The sequence below is a fragment of the Camelus dromedarius genome, chromosome 4 (genome assembly GCF_036321535.1).
Source record: "Camelus dromedarius isolate mCamDro1 chromosome 4, mCamDro1.pat, whole genome shotgun sequence".
NCBI lineage: Eukaryota > Metazoa > Chordata > Mammalia > Artiodactyla > Camelidae > Camelus > Camelus dromedarius.
In genome coordinates, this window is record NC_087439.1 from 3,136,770 (window position 1) to 3,155,008 (window position 18,239).

Genomic DNA, 18,239 nt, shown 5'->3' on the forward strand with positions numbered 1-18,239 from the left:
AAGATCTCCAGAAACATTCAGAGTAAAATTTACAATGTTCAGCATTTAACTAAAAGTTACCAGGTGGGCAGAAAGGCAAGAAAATATCTGTGATTCAGAAAGAAGAAAAATCAATAGATCTGAACAATCCAGAACTGACACAGATGTTACACTCAGCAGGAAAGTTAAAACACTTACTATATCTGTATTACATATGTTCAAGAAGAGAACCAGAGAGATGGAAGATAGAAAAATACCCAAATCAAATTTCTACGGGAGGATGGGGGTGGGTGGGTGGGTGTAGCTTGTGGTAGAGTGCATGCTTAGCAGGCATGGGGTCCCAGGTTCAATTCCCAGTACCTTCACTGTAAAGAATAAAAATTAAAAAAAAACACACTTTAAAAATAATAATTTTTGACTAAACTTCAATTAAAACAAAGAGTTAATAGGTGACTGAGTTTCTTAAAAAAATAATTCTAGAGAGGAAGCTACAAGGTCTAAGATCAAAATAGTTTGGTAACATTAACAGCATACTAGAAAATGAAGAAAAGATTAGTTTATTTGAAGATATAGCATAGAAACTATCCAAAATGAAATACAGAAAAAAAAGTTTAAAAATGAACAAAGTGTCAGTTATCTGTGGGATAACTTCAAGAGACCTAATATACGTGAAACTAGACCTCCCAAAAAAGAGGAGAGAGAAAGGTACAGCAAAAATTTTTTGAAGAAGCAATGACTGAAAATTTTCCAAATTTGATGAAAATTATAAACTCAAAGATCCAAGAAGCACACTGAACTACAGGTACACAAACCATGAAGATAAAAACCAGGAAAATCAAGAGAAAATCCTGAAAGTAGTCTGAGATAAAAGACGTGTTAGGTACAGAAGAGCAAAGATAAGAATGACAGCAAATTCTCAGTGAAAACAATGTCAACCCCCAATTTCACACCCAGCTAAAATATACTGTGAACACAGCAAAACAATGACGAGTTCAGACATAAAAAGCTGAAAGGATGAACCCCAGATCCGAGCTACAAGACATAATAAAGGAAGTCCTTCAGGGAGAGGGAAAATGGTGCCAGATGGAAGCCTGGGTCTCCACAGAGGAATGAAGAGCACTGGAAAAAGTAACCACATGAGCAAATACAGAGATGTTCTTATTATTTACTCCATTTAAAGAGATAACCTAATGTGTAAAAAAATTAATAAAAAATACTACCAAGTTTACAACATACACAGAAATTTATAACAATAGCACAAAGGCAGGAAGAGAAGAAATAGAAATATACTAATGTATGACTCATTTACTACACATGAAATAGTGTAATATCACCTGAAGGTAGACTATGATAAGTTACATGCGCATGATACACATCCTAAAGCAATCACTAAAATAACATTAGTTAGAGCTCAAAGAAAACAAAGAAGAAAAAATAAAATCATAAAGAACAATTAATTCAACGAAAGGCAGAAAAAGAGACGGAAGAGAACAATGAACAGCTAGAACTAATAGAAAACAAAGAGCAGGATATTGATAGAAAACAAATACATCAATAACCATATTAAATGTAAGTGGAATAAAAACCCCAATTAGAGACTGTCAGAGAAAAAAATTAAAAACCAAAATCCAACTATATGTTGGCTACAAGGAAGCTTCTTTTAATGTAAAGAGACAAATAGGTTCAAAGTAAAAGAATAGAAAAGACGTACCATAGTTCATCATGGTATATGGAATAACATGGTTTAAATACTATATAGCATTGATCAAAAGAAAAGTTATTATATCATATTATCTACATTAATATCAAACAGATCTGATTTTAAAGCAAAAAATTTCAAAGCAGTATCAGGATAAAGAGGATTATCTGTCATAATGACAGCAGTTAATTAATCAAGAAAATAAAAGTAAATGTATACTTAGAAAAGTAGGAAGAGCCTAAGCCAATGACCTAAGCTTTTAGAAACAAAAAAATAAAGATTAGAGCAGAGATCAGTGAGATAGAAAACAGAAAAACAATGGAGAAAATCAAAGAAACCATACGCTTGTTCTTTGAAAAAATTTAATAAAATTGATCAACCTCTAGACAAACTGGGAAGAGAAGACACAATTACCAATGTAAAGAATGAGTGCTGACATTACTACAGTCTGCAAATGTTAAAAGAAAAATAAGCAAATATTGAGGCTAACCTGATGCTAATAACTTCAACATTTATCAAAGAAATAACTTAATAGAAAAGAAACAGATAACCCTGAAGCTATTTAAAGGAATTAAATTTGTGGTTTAAAAAAAAAAAACAAAACCACAAAAAGAAATCTCTAGTCCCAGATGGCTTCACTGGTGAATTCTACTGAAATAACATCAATTCTATACAAATTAAAAAGGAAAACTGAAAAGGGAACATTCACCACTTTATTCTATGAGGCCAGCCAGAGAATATTAATAGGAAGTTACAGACTAATACCTATCATGAACAAAGAGGTAAAAGTTCTTAACCTAATTTTTTTTTTAGCAAACTGAATACAATGTACAAAACAATAACCCATAGGTCAAAATTAAAGTCTGAAAAGAAATTTTAAAAATACATAAAACTGAATGAAAAAGAAATACAACATACCAAAATTGGAGACATGTAGCTAAAGCAGTGGTGAGAGGGAAATTCTTAGTACTGAATGTTTCTGTTAGAAAATAGGTCTCAGATCAATGATCGAAACTCTCACCTCAAAAAACTAGAAAAAGAATAGGAAATAAACATAAAGCAAGGATAAAGAAGAGACTATAAACCAATAAACTGAAAACAGATAAACAACAGAAAAATCAAAGAAACAAAAAGCAGCAAAACCAAGTGGGATTTATTCAAAATATGGAAGACTGACTCAAAATGCTGTACATGAATATCCATAGCAGGTTTTATTTGTAATAGCCAAAACTTAGAAATAATCTAAATGTCCTTAAAAATAGCAATTCTATTTCTACACATTAGTTAGGAGCAACTTGAATATTTTTAGATAATAGAAAAGAATAAATTTTTAAAATATCATTTATAACAGGATAAACAATGTGAAATACTTAGGAATAAATATAACAAAAGATATGCAAGATCTGTACCCTGACACTGCAAAATACTACTGAGAAACAGTAAAGATTTCAACAAACGGGAAGAAACACTACTTCCATGGGTTTGAAGATTCAATACTGTGAAGTTGTCCCAAACTGATCTATATTCAATGCAATCAAAATCCCAAGTAGGCTACTTTATAAAAATTGACAAGCTGATTCTAAAAGTTATATGCAAAATGCTAAGGGCCTAGAATACCCAAAACATATTTTAAAAAGAACAAAGCTAAAGAATTAGCAAAGCCCGAATTCAGTCTTTTATAAAGCTGCAGTAATCAAGACCCTGTGGTATTGGCACCAAAACACAAAAATAAATCAATGGAACAGAACTGAGAATCCAGAAACAGATCCACACATACATGACAACTGATTTTTGACAAAAGTGCAAATTCTTTCAATAGAGAAGCAATGATTTTGGTCAGCAAATGCAACTGAAACAACTGAATATCCCTACACCAAAAATAAATAAATAAATAAAATTCAACCCATACCTCACACCATGTATGAAATTTAACTCAAGTTCAAGCATATGCCTAAATATAAAAAATTATAGAACTTTCATAGGAAAACACAGGAAAAGTGTCTTTATGATCTTGAGTTAGGCAAAGGTTGTTAGACACAACACCCAAAGTATGATCCATAAAAGATAAAAATGGATCAATTGGATTGCACCAAAATTAAAATTTTCTGCCCTTTAAAATTCACCTCAGAGAATGAAAAGACAAGCCACACTGGGAGAAAATACGTGCAAATCATATATCTGATGAAAGACTTGTACCCAGAATACATAAAGAATGTTCAAAACTCAGTAATAATAAAACAACATAGGTTTAAATACAGGCAAAAGATATGAACAGACACTTCAACAGAAAACGTATTTGGATGGTAAATAAACAAGATGCTCAGCTTCATTAGTCATGAGGGAAATGCAAAGTAAAACCACAATGAGATACCACTACATATCCACAAGAATGGCTAAAATTAAAGATTGGCCATACCAAGTACAGATGAAAATATGGAGGAGCTTTGGAACAAGCCCTTTGCAAAGCAGTTTGTAGGTGTCTTAAGAAGGTAAGCATGCATCTACCACGTGATCCAGGCATTCCTCTCCAGGCCCTTACCCTAGAGGAGCGCAAGTGCAGGTCCCTGTAAGACCTGTGCACAAACGTTCCCAGCAATTTTGTTTGTACAGCCCCCAAATTGGGAACAACCCAAGAGTCCGCCAACTGGCAAATGGGGGAACAGACCGCAGTGCACCCATAAATAAATAGTATTCAACAACTGAAAAGAATGGAATTTTGATGCAATGTGGATAAACCTCAAAATACTTACAGTGACTGAAAAAGGTGAGATTAAGAAAAAGAGCACAGTGTAAAATGACTATAACTCAATAAAAAATGTTAAAAAAAAAAAGAAAAAAGTACACACTGTATAATTCCATTTACGTACAATTCTAAAAAGGCCGGTTGATCTATAGTGACAGGAAGGCAGTCAGTGGCTGTGGGAGGCAGGGATGGGCCTGAAGCCGCACAAGGAAGCTCAAGGTAGCGTGTGTGTCTGTTCATCATCTTGACCGTGGCGCCGCCCTCACAGGTGCACACGTGTCACAGCTGGTGGCAATTGACACTTTCAATAAGTGTGGTTTATTGCGTGTTGATTATACCTGAACAGAGCTGCTGAAAACACCACGCAGCCCAGCACGGTGCCTGCACCAAGGGGTTATTGTAAAGGCTCCTCTGCTGCCCAACATGCACAGCATGGCCACAGCCGGCCTGATCATAACACAAGAACCCGCATTCTAGCTCCTTCTCGAGTTTACATCCCAGCCGGAGTCCCAGCACAGTGCACCCTGACGAGTCCGAGGCTTTGGTTCAGCGTGCAGCTCACACAGCGCTGAAGCCTCTAACCCAGGAGTGCTGTTAAATGTTCTGTGATGCTGGTGCCGCGTACGGAAGGGTCTCATATAAAACACAGGTCTGTGTTACCTAAATAGGAAGCACCTAGGGGGTCCCTCGCAGTCTGGAAGAGGACAGGCTCGTGGACTGAGGGTGTTGCCACATCGACTGTCGTCCACGCCACGCTGTGCGAAGACCCGCAGGCCACTCGTGTGATCTTCTGGCCTTCTAAGCCTTGCACGAGTGTGGGCTTTCTATTAACCGTGGTCGTACCATTGCCCTGTTGGCCATGGTCATTGTCACCCCAAGCATATACCTGTTGGGGAGGGGGACAGAAATTTTCAACATTTCAGAACATTTTCTTTAAATTTATTTCAAAATTCTTGCCAATAACTACAGATGAGTATTTACTTAATATCAACCCACTGAACTCATTCATCTATTTCATTCTGTTACAGGAAGTAGGGAGGTTTTCCTCTTCAACTAAATGCAGTAACTTATTTTTTCCTTTATTTTGCAAAGAAAAATGATCAAAAACAATATGCTCACTTTTCAAGTAATGTACCTCTTGGCTTTACAGAATTAGAAAGTATATTCATTTTTAATTCATTCTGACTGAAGCACAGTGTGCTGATTCGTTGTCAGAAATGAATTCCAGAGTGTATCACCTATAAGCCTGTCAGCTGACAGCCTCCCATGGCGGAAGAATGAGGAACACCTGTTGGGGATAACTTTACTTCTGAAATGAAGTACATACATCTCCCCATCAGACACTCGAGTGGGACCTGCGTCAGTCAGCACCTCCTTCCCGGGTGCCCCACTCACGCTGGCTCCTGGGCAGATACGCACAGGAACACAATGGGCCAAGCCCACCCTCCTGGTTCTTCAAGGACCAGGACTCACCTCCTTTCCTCACAAGCTGCACTTCTGAAACAACAAAGACTTGCCAAGATTTCACTTACCTGCCCTGCATCAGTGACCGCCAGGCAGTGCAGGGCCCCGACGGCCACATGCACGATCTTCTTTCCCCTCAGCCCTTCCACCACCTGCGGCTTCCTCACGTGCACATCAGAGCCGTGGCCCAGCCTGAAGTAATCCCCCTTCCCCCTGCAAGGAGGTCAACAGATTTTAATAGATGGCTGTGGTCTGGCGATGCACCACCAGAAGACACTCATTGCTACAGTGCTGGAGCCAGCTTACTGACAACGTCACATACAATACCCAAGGTCTTTGAAATCACAGTACAAAATAGGATACCATTCATTGAGATTAGTTCATTAATTCTGCTAGCAAGATCCTGAATGTGTGTTTCACAATATTGAAGCTCCTGATGGAGGTTTCACACAAACAGATTGAAAATATGACGTTCAGCCTCAAACGGCTCTTAAAACACCTCTCTGCTCTAATTCTTTCTCGACCTGCTTCTGGCTCATGACACTCAAGCTAAGGTCATTACACTGCCCACAGTCAGCTGGACAGTCCACTCCTTTCTGACTTAATAAAATAACCCTTTACTCAAAACACACCTGAACTCTTTCAGGGATCAAAGAAATCAGAAATCTGTCTCCCGCACATTTGACCACTAAGCTTCTTGCATGGCAAGAAAGCAGGAGAAACTCTTTACACACACCTCACCTGAACAAGAAAGACAAGCTACACTTCTCCAGCGTTCTTCTGTAAATGCCCCAGTTGTAACAGGAAATTTCTTCTGATAATATTGTCGCTAACCCCAACTCGACATAAATAAAAGGACAGAGATGCCTGGATGGGTAAGAACTTGAAGGTTTCCCCCTCCCTGGAGGCCCCCCGCGCAGACATGCCGGCGGGAGACAGGCGTTTACGTACCACGTCCACACCACTCCTGACTTGGTGAGGGCCAGGGAGAACTGCGCTCCGCACTCGATCTGACACACCCCCTGCCCGTTCAGCCTCTCAATGTTCTGGGGGATGTTACAGCCTTCACTTCCTCCCCGGCCCAATTTGCCAAAGTCACCATCACCCCAGGAAAATACCAAACCTAGGTTTAAAAATATACACTTTAGTCCAGTGCCTCATTATGGGGCCCCCAACCCCCCTGGCAAAGTGGGGTCAGGACAGGACTCACCTTCATCGGTCAGAGCCAGGGTCTGGGCATCTCTGCTTCCACACGCCACCTGGATCACTCTGTGACCAAGAAGGACTTTCACCTACTCAAGTACAAACGTAAAAACAGAGTCAAACACAGGCACTGAGACAGCAGGGGATTCTTTCCTACAGACTGAGAGCCAATACCGCACAGGTCGTTATGACCTGCTTGAGACTCGGAGCTCATCTCCTCTGGAAATCAGCAGATGGGAAGCTTTCTGAAAGCAACAAAAATGTGTATAATCACCATCTTGGGTTTCAGCTGTGTTGTATTGTCCCCGTGTCCCAAGCGGCCATACTCTCCCAGGCCCCAGGTGTACAGTTCACCGCTGGACGTCAGGGCTGCGCTGTGCGAGCTCCCACAGGCAATGTCCCGGATCCGCTTGGTTTTCAGGGCCTCTATCAGCCGGGGCTTGTCACAGTTCCTAGAGCAAGATCGAGTAATACTCCTATAATCAATTCAGCCTTCTGGAAAGAACTTAAAAAAAAAGGACATCTACATGGACCCACATTTAGTCAAAACAACAGCCATGGATTAGCTGAACTATCAAACCTTAAAACAGAACACATGAGGCCAAATCACATTCATGGAGATTTTTTAAATGTATTTTTCAGTTCTGTTTTCATAAGTAACCTCTTCTATTCAATTTTCTACAAAATAACTTTCGAAGGGCCTTCACTCTCATTATCAGTAACAGTTTCTTATTAGCGTGTAAAGAAGAAAATATTCTTACATTCTGCTGAAGTGTCCAAGTTTGCCATCATCACCTTCACCCCAAGAAAACACTTTCCCATCGACGGTTAAGGCCGTAGCATGCCGTCCACCTGCAACATTTACACAGACAGGGGCTGCCCGAGCTGGTTTACCATAAGTTAATGGCATAACTACCCACTGTGCCTGGCAGCCAGTACGGACTCAACGAATCTGTGCTGAATAAATGAGTAAAGAGCATCACCATTTCAGGGCGACAAATACATAAACTAAGTGAATGATTATTAAACTACAAATTGGAAACCCCAGAAAGAATTTTACTTGCAAAGAAGCAGCAAAATAATGTTATTTATTGACAGAGTTGCTGCTATGTTAAATACAGAAAAAAATCAAAATTCCGATGGAAAAAGTAAAAATAAGTACCTTCGGGATCAGACAAATTGTCAAATGCAGAGGCAATTAGGCTTTTCAGGAAACGCACCTCCACAGTGGGATTATTTAAGCAAAAGTACCATCGATTGCAATTAAGGCACTACGCTCACTCTCCCCAAAGCAACCTGCTCACGCTCCTCCCCCAGCATGGACCGTCCTCCCAGGCCATCCACCCCGCTCAGGACTGAGGACTGTTCCCTCTGTGAGTAGTGACTGCCAGCTCCTAGGTTCCCAGCTCCCAACACTCATCCCACCACCGCCAGAGCCCACATGATCGAGGGCCATGTGCTCTGCTAAAACTCACGCTTCCCGGGCTCCCCTGCCCAGAGAGCACAGTGACAGAGACGCAACAGAAGTGAGTGAGGCTTCCAGAAAAGCTCTCGGACAGGCCAAGTGGGCCTGAGGAAGCGTCTGTCTCATGTGCTCACCTGCAGCTGCAGGGACGTCTCTCAACGAGGGCGGACAGCAGGCCAGCGCTCCCCAGGGGCACTTGAGCTGCCGCCCTGGCTCCGGACCCCACCTCCAGGCTTTTACAGCAGCCCAGAGTTAAATGCTATCTTGCTCAAGTTGCTACTGTTTGGATTTTTCTGTTATAAGGGGTGAAATCTAACCCTATTCAGTACAGAAACGAACTGAGTTTGTTGTATCTAATTCAGCTCCGTTCCTCAGAGGCCTCACATCATGCTTGGAAAGAATAGTAAGTTTCCTGAACTGAAGGGGTATGACTTTTTTAAATGGTTCTTTCTCATCACCAGGATTCACAGACACTGGGAATCTCGTGAAAGTTACAGGCTCTTTCCCCAGAAAAATAAGACATATTTAAGCACTGAAGGCGATGATTTCAAAGATTCTATAAACCCGAGGCCACAGCTCCAAGACTGAAAACCCCCTCCCTGGAGGGGTACGTCCCACATGCCTGGGATTCCAACAACCACTGGTCCCCAAAAGCCTTGGGAGCAACAGTAACTCAACTCCACACCACCTGGAGCTGTACATTATTCCATTTTTATTCCTAATAATTAAGTAAAACTTGAAAAAGAATGTAGTGGTACTTTAGGGAAAATTACTTAAGGACTTGAGTTAATTACAGAGCATGAGCAACAGGCTTGTCTGCACACAAGTGCCAACCCTGGCCCTGTACCTGAGTGAACGGCCACCTTCTTGACCACGTAACTGCTGAGGGCTGTGATCTGCCGAGGGATGGGCACAGTCCCGCTGGAGAGGCCCAGCCCCAGCCGGCCGTTGGTGGCTTCCCCACAGGCATACACCTTCCCTTCCACGGTCACTGCCAGGAACAAGAGTGAGCAGAGCATTCAGTTTTTACAACAAAACTATGCTTTCAGTGCCAAGCATAATTTTTAAAAATGTTTAACATTAGAAAAGTCATACCTGCAAATAAACTTTTAGAACCACCAGCCACCTGTACTACATTCAAAGCAGACAGTGTCTCAGAGAATGAAGGAACTTTTATCTAAAATGGGATTTTTTAAAAAAGCAAAAGAGAAAAAAAGATAATTTTATACACTTTTAAAATTACAAGTAATCTTATTAGAAGGTACAAAGAATTGCTATTAATTTACATGGTTCTATTAACCAAAAATGTTTTTTTCTCTTAGAGATACAAAGTAAAGTACTTTAAGCATGAAAGGATATAGTAAGATTTACTTTAAAATAAATAGGGGTCAGGGGGTATAGAAAATAAAGACAGAAGTGACACCATCTACCGGTAACTGCTGAAGCTGGTACAGGAACCAGAGGACTCGGGTCCCTATTCTTCCTACCTGGGTACACCTGAACATCTCATAATAAAAGGTGAAAAATAAAATACACATAATGTAAGGACATAAACATTTGGTGTACTACATTTTATTTCAGGTCATGCCCTGCTCATTCCTGTTGATTCTGTCTTTTCTAAGAAGTTATAAGCTTAAATTTCCCATTGGAGATGGGTGTGATTTAGTGTAAAATTATTAAAGCCCCCATCTAAGAAACCCTTTATGATTTCCATGCATCAGAAACTATCAGTCACCACCAGCGTGGGAGAAAGGATGTGTATCACAACCCCGAAGCGCCAACCCACCTTCACATGCAAACCCCACAAGGACCACGTGCCCTCAGGACCCCCTTGACAGCCTGCACCGTCCTGACCGAGGCTCCCAGAGCTTCTGGCCCCCATGCCCCTCCAAATGCGGTGCAGGGACCTCAAAATCAAATATAATTCATGGCTGCTGAACTGCATAAGATAACTTTTGTTGCACTAGAACAGAAAGACTTAAAATGAATGAGGTCTAACTTTCCTTTTCAGCTTCTCAACAATGCAGGTACTAAGGGATCTGATAATGGGCCAAGTCTCCCAGAACACAAAGCAGCAGATGCTCATCTGAGAAGAAACTGTTTCCAGGCACGAACCCTGGGAGAAATCTGTTCTGCAGCCTCTCAGTTGGGAGCCACACTGAATCAACTCCAGTTCAGATGCATCATTTGTTGTATCTACTCTTCAAATCACATCTCGCTCATCCTGTACTAAGACTACGGCACTTTTTTACACATTATTTTATTCATGGTAAGCAGAAACGTTTACTGTATTGAAGGCAAGATAGATACAACTATCCTCGACGATTTTCACCCCGTGCTTGTCAAATCTTTTCAAAAGTATACTCTTTAGTTTACAAAACAGCAATAATGCAACCATATCTAAACTGCACTGTTTTCCAAGGACAGAGGCTTCTCGGAAACTAAACTTGAGAATGTCTGTGATTCATGTCAGGAAGGACTTTAGAAAAGTCAATTTTGAAGAACCACATGGAGAAGGTACAAGCATCACAGGAGGCCTGGCAGTGGCTGGGCCCGCGTGGGCTGGCGGGGTGGGGTGGGGCGAGGGTGGGGCGTGGGCCGGGGCGGCGGGTGGGGGTACCTTGGAGCCCTTGAGGCCGCCCAACTGGTCCTTGTCGTTCAGGCCCCACACAAACACTTTGGTTCTTATCGTAGCTGCCGACTCCAGACCCGCAGCCTTCTTTCTTATGAGGCTAACGAAAGGAAAAATACAGAGATAGAGGTGATTCAGAATGAAAAACAGTATTTTTTTTTCATAAAAAGGAAAGCAACCTCAAGCACACACAGTTTGCTGGTTACTATCAGAAACTCTTAAAGTTTTAATTCAACAAAAAAATTCAAAATGTAATCTCCTGAAGTACACACAGGGGTTAGTATTCCAGAGGGTCACATTTCTAGATACCAGCATGCAACTTTTTAAAACTAAAATTTAGTTTTAGCTTTTTCATTTGGTGCTGATCTTCCTGTAAGACCACAGTTTTCTTCCTATATACCAAGTTGAACATGACAGCTTTTACTGACTCAGAGCAATTCTGCCCATCACCTCAACACACAGCTACTACAGAGGTAGCTGGAGAGAACACTGGTTAAATGGCCCCAAGAGTCACCACTGGGGCTGGCTTTGTGGCCATGTCCCTAAACCCAGTTATCTGTCTGGTCATATTCTTCCTCAAAAGAAATAATAAAATGGGGGGGGGGGGCACGAGGGTATAACTCAGGTAGAGTGCGTGCCTAGCATGCAGGAGGTCATGGGATCAACCCCCAGTACCTCCACTGAAAATAAACAAATAAACCTAATTACTTCCCCTCCCCAAAAAACCAAAAATAAATAAATTTTAAAGAAAGACTTCAAGAAAACAAAGAATATGAAAAAGTAACCAACAAAAATATTTTTAATTTGGAAAAAAAAATAAAATAGATGCAGGCCTGTGAGCTCTGAGGTGCTCTGACAGACACAAGCTCCAAGGCCAAATGAGATTTCCTTCTTTTACACCCTCCACCCACTCTGCCGGCCAGCTGGGCAGGAGTCCCCACCTCCACCCAACCTGGGAGACCTGCCTGCACCCCGAGGTTCTGGCAGCTGGCTCCTGCCACCTCTGTCATCCTATCTCCTGACCTGCCCTTGACGGGCTGTAAGTCTGATCAACAAGATGCTCTGGTTACTGAACCTGATGAGACCACCAAGTGCCTGGAACAGGGTTAAGTGTTCTTGGCTGAGGTGGTAAGAAGCTGCTGCTTGCTGTGTGTTTGAGGTTTTGGCTTTTCGTCTGCTTTTGTTCTATTTTTATAAGCTAGGATGGACAACCGAAGACTCCAGAGATGAGGTAAGATTTTTTTTAACATGTTGTATCCTAATGAATAAAGGATCAAAATTTCATGGCTTGGGGATAAAAATATAGGAAAACTCTCTCGTTGATATCAGACACAGAAGACCTATTTGAAATACTTCGTAACGACTTGAAATACTTTTTAACAGTGTTAGTCAAAAATATGCAGGGGACACCACCAGTGTCAAGACGTGTGACGACTGGTACCACGTACGCATGAGCCGTGGGAAGGAGGGCCTGCGGGGGTCCGTGTGGGCCCCCCCCCGGCTGGGGGCCTGCCCTGTGGAGGCTGCCTGGCCACTCAGTGGTTATTAGCTGATTACTGATACCTGACAGGGAAAGGAAAATTACACTCAAATATCCAGAATTTCTTCTGTGAATCTACTCAACCACATAAAAATTTCATCTATGAGTAAACTCAAACTTTTCTGGTTATTTTCCATACACATATGTATTAATTTTACTTGCCCAGTTCATCTTAGTTGCTACTGAATAAAAAAATGTGAATCTGTAATCCTTTCTCTTAAAAATCCCTATGACTTATTGACATGAACTGGAGGTCTCAGTAATTAAATTAATGCATGTAGACACTATCGGTTTGAACTATAACGTGATATAACGTATATTCTAGATAAGGCAGTGTTATAAATACTATTTTCCTTTCAACTTCTTTGCAAAGCTTCCAAAATAAAACAAGACACGATCCAAACCTAAGATACCTGGACTGAGCTGGAATGACCGCAGTGGCCACCCATTCACAACTAAGAGTATGTGCTTCATAGCACTGCAGGGACAAGCGCCTTTGTGTCAAAGAGACAGATCCCTGACGTCACACCCTAGAAAGCATTCAGTGCTCAGGGCAGTGACCAGCACTGGGACCTGCCTCTGGTGCACACCTGCAAGGACCCAACCGCAGGGTCTGGGAATAAGCAGCAAATGTGTGCAGACCTGGCAGACCCGACTTCACCCGTGGTACGTGCTGCTCCCCTGCCAACACTCTTCCCTGCCCACTCTGCCTTGAGGAGGAGAGCCCTCCTTATTCTCCTGACAGCTTAGGGCGCCTCTGCAGCCTCTCAGAGCACCAGGCACGTCTCCCCCGTGCACTTCCCACAGCCAAGAGGCCTCTCTGATGTTTGTGGGCTTGGCTAATTTTATCCTGCATGATCATGACAGCATCTGCAGGACAGAGAACAGAGCTCAGCCTACAATCAGCCTTCACTAGATACATGGTGGGTAAATTCAGGAACAGCTGTCACCACAGGCCTCATACAAACTAAGGACCTGAATGAGTAGACAAGAACATAATCATAAGATGAAATCCGGCACTCAGTAAAATTATACAACAGAAGACTGATGGTACGGGCATTCTGAAGACGGGTGTTGGCCAAAATTGCACAATGATATAAACATACTTAACGCCATTGAACTACACTCATAAAAATGGTCATGATGGTAAATTTTATGTATATTTTATTACAATGAAAATTTTTTGTTTAAAAACCAATAATAAAATACTTAGCACAAAAGACTGTAAAATACATACCATACCACCTCCATAGGAAAACACAATTAGGGACAAATGTAAAGTACAAGGATGTATATCAAAATACTAACAGTGACATTACAGATAGAAAAATTAAACATCTTTATTCTTCCTTTTAAATGATATTTTTCTGAATACAATGTGCTTCTACATTAAATATTTTCCTAAATTAAGTTATAAATTTTGAACCCTCAATATTTACCGAATAGTCCTGTGGGCATAAATCTATTCTCATTATGAGATACAAGCTAATTCAACACTGGCTTTTGAAAGGAAGAGCTCTGGCCTGGCATCACCAACAGCAACAGCTCTCACCTCCCACTGCTGCCTTTTTCGTCTTCTTCCTCTTCATTATCTGAAGCTAAGAAAGGAACGGCAGCCAAATCTTCCTCCTCTGCACGGATCCGTCCCAGCAGGATGAGGCCATGGATTTTACAATCAATTCCTGAGCTCCTGCACTGCTTTATCGCAATTTCAATATACCTGTGATACTAGACACAAACAGAGTGAGCTGCAGGCTTTTCAGAGCAACAAACACCAGATGCCTAAGCTGGAGAGCAGGACGTGTGAGACACGGAACGTGCGGTAAGTTAGAGCTCCTTTTCTTAAGTGCTGGAAATCCTAAGCAGGGTTGATGCAGCCATGTGAGTGGGGTCTGCCTCCAAAAGAAGTCACTGATTCACCAAGGATGTCCCTCCAAGGCATGGGACTCGCGGTGATTCTCTTACTAATGTGAAACAGTGTGACAGCCTTACTGAATGACCGCAAACCTTTCTCAAAGGTTTCTTAAACCAAGATGTATTAAGAAAGAGATTAGATGTCAGGTAGCCACAGAGCCTTCATACATAATAAAACATAATAAAAATATCTGATTACAGACAAATCAGGGAAAATAGTACAAAGGGTCCCATAACCCCGTCAACTAGTTCGACAACTATCAACGTATGACCCATATTGCTCACATATGGATTGTCCTAAGAAACTTCCAGGCAACATGTTGTCTCAAACTTTCAGCATATATCACTGAAATATGGGCACTTAAAAAATATGCCCACAGCACCGTTATGATAGCTGAAACAATTACTATTTTTTAAAACAATTATTTTTTATATCATCTAACTGCTAGCAATGATCAAATTTTCTGACCGTGGAATGACTTTTGCCATGAAATTTTTACCCCCGCTTCTTACTAAAGATAGTGAGGAAGAAATTTGTTTTGTTTTCTTTTCAAGCCGATCTGATAAGCAGTAAATTCAAGTTGTGTACCTGTCAAATTTTAAAATAAATACAATTATTTAATTACAGGGGAAAACGGGCTCGATGTTAGTATAGAAATGATCAAAGAAAGTCGTCTCTATCTTGTAGTAGCTTACAGTGAAAAAGAATATGAAAACGAATATATGTATATTCATGTATGACTGAAGGATTGTGCTGTGCACCAGAAACTGACACAACATTGTAAACTCACTATACCTCAACTAAAAAGAACAAGTCGTCTCCACTGTCACTTGCAAACCATCTAACGTTAGACAGGAACGCTATCTAACATACCTACCTCTGTGCAGTCGTTCAGAAGGGACACTGTGGTGTCGGAGGGGTTAATGTTGATTGTCTTTAATTCAATTAGGTTATTTAGGGAATTTCCACCTAGAAAAAAAGGGAGGACAAAGGAATCAGACAAAGGGGTTTTTATTATAGGCTAGAAGATACTTTTTGGGTAAGCTAATTCAATTACCTGACACAACCACCAGAGAAGGCATGTAGCTACTGTCAGCAGGATCTACTATCATTTTTAATCTATGAACAAGAACGTCAGGGAAAATCTCCAAACGAATCCAATGCTTAAAAAAAAAAAAAGCATTCTCAGTAAAATTCAGCTATATTTTAGCTAACAAGATAGTATCACTAAAGCTTAAATCTAAGTAAGATTTTTAAAATACATCATTTGGCTTGAGACTTAAGACTCTGCCTTTAAGCTGGCAGAAACAAGAGTACTCTATTCCATTACTTGCTCATTAGAAGGAAGTTTCCCTCTAAGCCCCAGAAATGACGTGTTTACAGACTCCTGATCTACCGTGGTTCCTTTATACCCATCAAAGAGTGGGTTATAGAAAACAGGAGAGTCATGGTGGAGAAAAAGCCCCTTTCCCCAAGTCCACCCTGCGTGTCTGGATGACGTACACCCATAAGTAAATGCAATTCCGACAGCCTTCCAAAGATCATCACACATTTGTCAGGGTATATTAGAAAAACTTCTAAACAGAAGCCAAATCTGAACTTGTACATTTCACATGGAGGAGTGAAACAATATAAAACAAAACACTCTATTATACCCTCTATCACTTGCCAATTAGATAAAATTCCTTATCTGTATTGTTTAAAATTTCTAACAATAAAAACTGGAGGGCATATTGCTCTGTAACTTTAAAATAATTATGAACTAAAATATTAAGTGAGAACTGACAGGTACCATCAGAGTATAACTTAGTTCTTCAAAGTTCATGTTGAAACTCTAAAAGGTAAAGTCATCCAAATCAGAGTGTGTGTAGAAGGGCCTCAGGGCACGCACCTTTCCTTGTGAGCCGGAGGACTGCCAGCAGGGCTCCCTGAGGTCAATAAGACGAGAAGCCTGGTTCACAGATGATGACACGTTTAGGCTCTTCACCATCCGCGACCAGCTGTCCAGCAGCATCCCTGGCTGACTGTTGTGACAACGCTTCAACTGTTTTCCAGAGCGGCCACAGAATATTGCAGATTGTCCTATTAAATGGTGGTCAAACCGTGTTAATAGGTGTGGGACAGAATCTTTACAACCAAGAAATAAAGAATATTAACCTTACTGTGACAATCATTTTGCAATTATACGTGTAACAAATAATCACACCACTTTTCAAGCATCACATCACTTAAACTTACATAATATCATGTGTCAATTACACCTCAAAAAAAGCTGGAAAATTAATTAATTAAAAGCTCTAATAACCCCAAGAAAGATAAATGTAAGGAAACATATTTATGCATATGAAGTGCGTATAAGATAAAACAAAAGAATAGCTCAAAAGCAGACTGAGGGGAAACACAAAGACTGACGAGCTAATGGAACAATAAGCACACATCCAGCTGACTTCAGCAAAAACAACATAAGCCGAATTACAATGGCACAGTATAGTATTTTTCAAGTGCTGAGAAAAAGGTCCAGCAAAAATATTTTTCAGAAATAAAGACACACAAAATCAGAATTCATAACCATAGAGACACATTAAAGAAAATATTAAGAGCTGTTCTTTGGGCAGGAGAAAAATGATGAGAGATGAGAAGTGAAAGATAGAGAAAGGAACAGAGAAAAACTACAATATTAAGGACGTGAAAAAAATCTAAACAAATACTGATTACATAAAACAGCAATCACTTGTATTGTTAAAAACATGTCTGTAAAATTTTTAAACATGATAATCAGAATCAGGATAAATGATGTTAAGAGGATCTAACATCCTTACATTGCTTAGGAGGATAAAAATACTAAGTAATATTAGATTTTGATATGTCAAAAATGGATAATATAGTATCTTGACCAACAACACTAAAAATGTATATAACATACACTACTCATATAGTGTATAAACATACACTAAAAATGTGTGACTTCTAAGCCAGTAAGTGTGTGACGTGAGGGGCTGCTAGATAATGATGAACTTATCAGTTCAAAGGAAGATGGACTAGAGAAGGGAGAACAGAAAATAGATTACTGAGAAGTTGATCAATTTAAATTAAAATATTTCAGAAATTACCTTAAATGTAAATATCTAAAAGATCCAAATAAAAGACAAAGATCATCACACTGGAATTAAAAAAACAAAACAAAACTATTTACAACCTCCCAGCAGAAATGTAACTAAAATACAAGATTACAGAAAGAGTGAGGGTAAAAGGCTAGGAAAAGATACAATAAGCACACTAACTTTGCCACAGAACTGCAGGAGGCATTCTTTTAGGCACGCATACAACACGTATAAAACCCCATTATACGCTGAGTCTTAGTCATACACAAGTTTCAAAAAAAAAAGTCAAGGATCAGTCAGGGTACATAATCTGAATGCAATGCAGAAACCAGTAAAAAGATAGGTAGAAAATGCCGACAACTCTGAAAACTTAAAAATGAATGAATGCAAGAAAATAATACCACTGGAATTTCTAAAATACTTTCAAATGCACAATAATGAGATACCACCACATATCAGTATTGCAGGATACAGCTTAAGCTTTGCTTGTAGATAAAT

General features: G+C 40.3%; 1 protein-coding gene across 4 annotated transcripts in view; it reads right to left on the reverse strand.

Annotated features, from left to right (window-relative positions):
• Positions 1–18,239, reverse strand: part of HERC2 (HECT and RLD domain containing E3 ubiquitin protein ligase 2) — a 176,474-nt gene that overhangs the window by 40,435 nt on the left and 117,800 nt on the right. For all 4 annotated transcript variants that reach the window (XM_064484642.1, XM_064484644.1, XM_064484643.1 and 1 more), the window contains exons 53-65: positions 16,532–16,722; positions 15,698–15,803; positions 15,518–15,609; positions 14,278–14,453; positions 11,174–11,285; positions 9,649–9,730; positions 9,401–9,544; positions 7,850–7,940; positions 7,363–7,540; positions 7,096–7,177; positions 6,837–7,008; positions 5,954–6,098; positions 5,082–5,307 (exon numbers count right to left, since the gene is read on the reverse strand). In XM_064484642.1, coding sequence (XP_064340712.1) covers positions 5,082–5,307; positions 5,954–6,098; positions 6,837–7,008; positions 7,096–7,177; positions 7,363–7,540; positions 7,850–7,940; positions 9,401–9,544; positions 9,649–9,730; positions 11,174–11,285; positions 14,278–14,453; positions 15,518–15,609; positions 15,698–15,803; positions 16,532–16,722 — 1,797 coding nt within the window. The remainder of the gene's footprint in view (positions 1–5,081; positions 5,308–5,953; positions 6,099–6,836; positions 7,009–7,095; positions 7,178–7,362; positions 7,541–7,849; positions 7,941–9,400; positions 9,545–9,648; positions 9,731–11,173; positions 11,286–14,277; positions 14,454–15,517; positions 15,610–15,697; positions 15,804–16,531; positions 16,723–18,239) is intronic.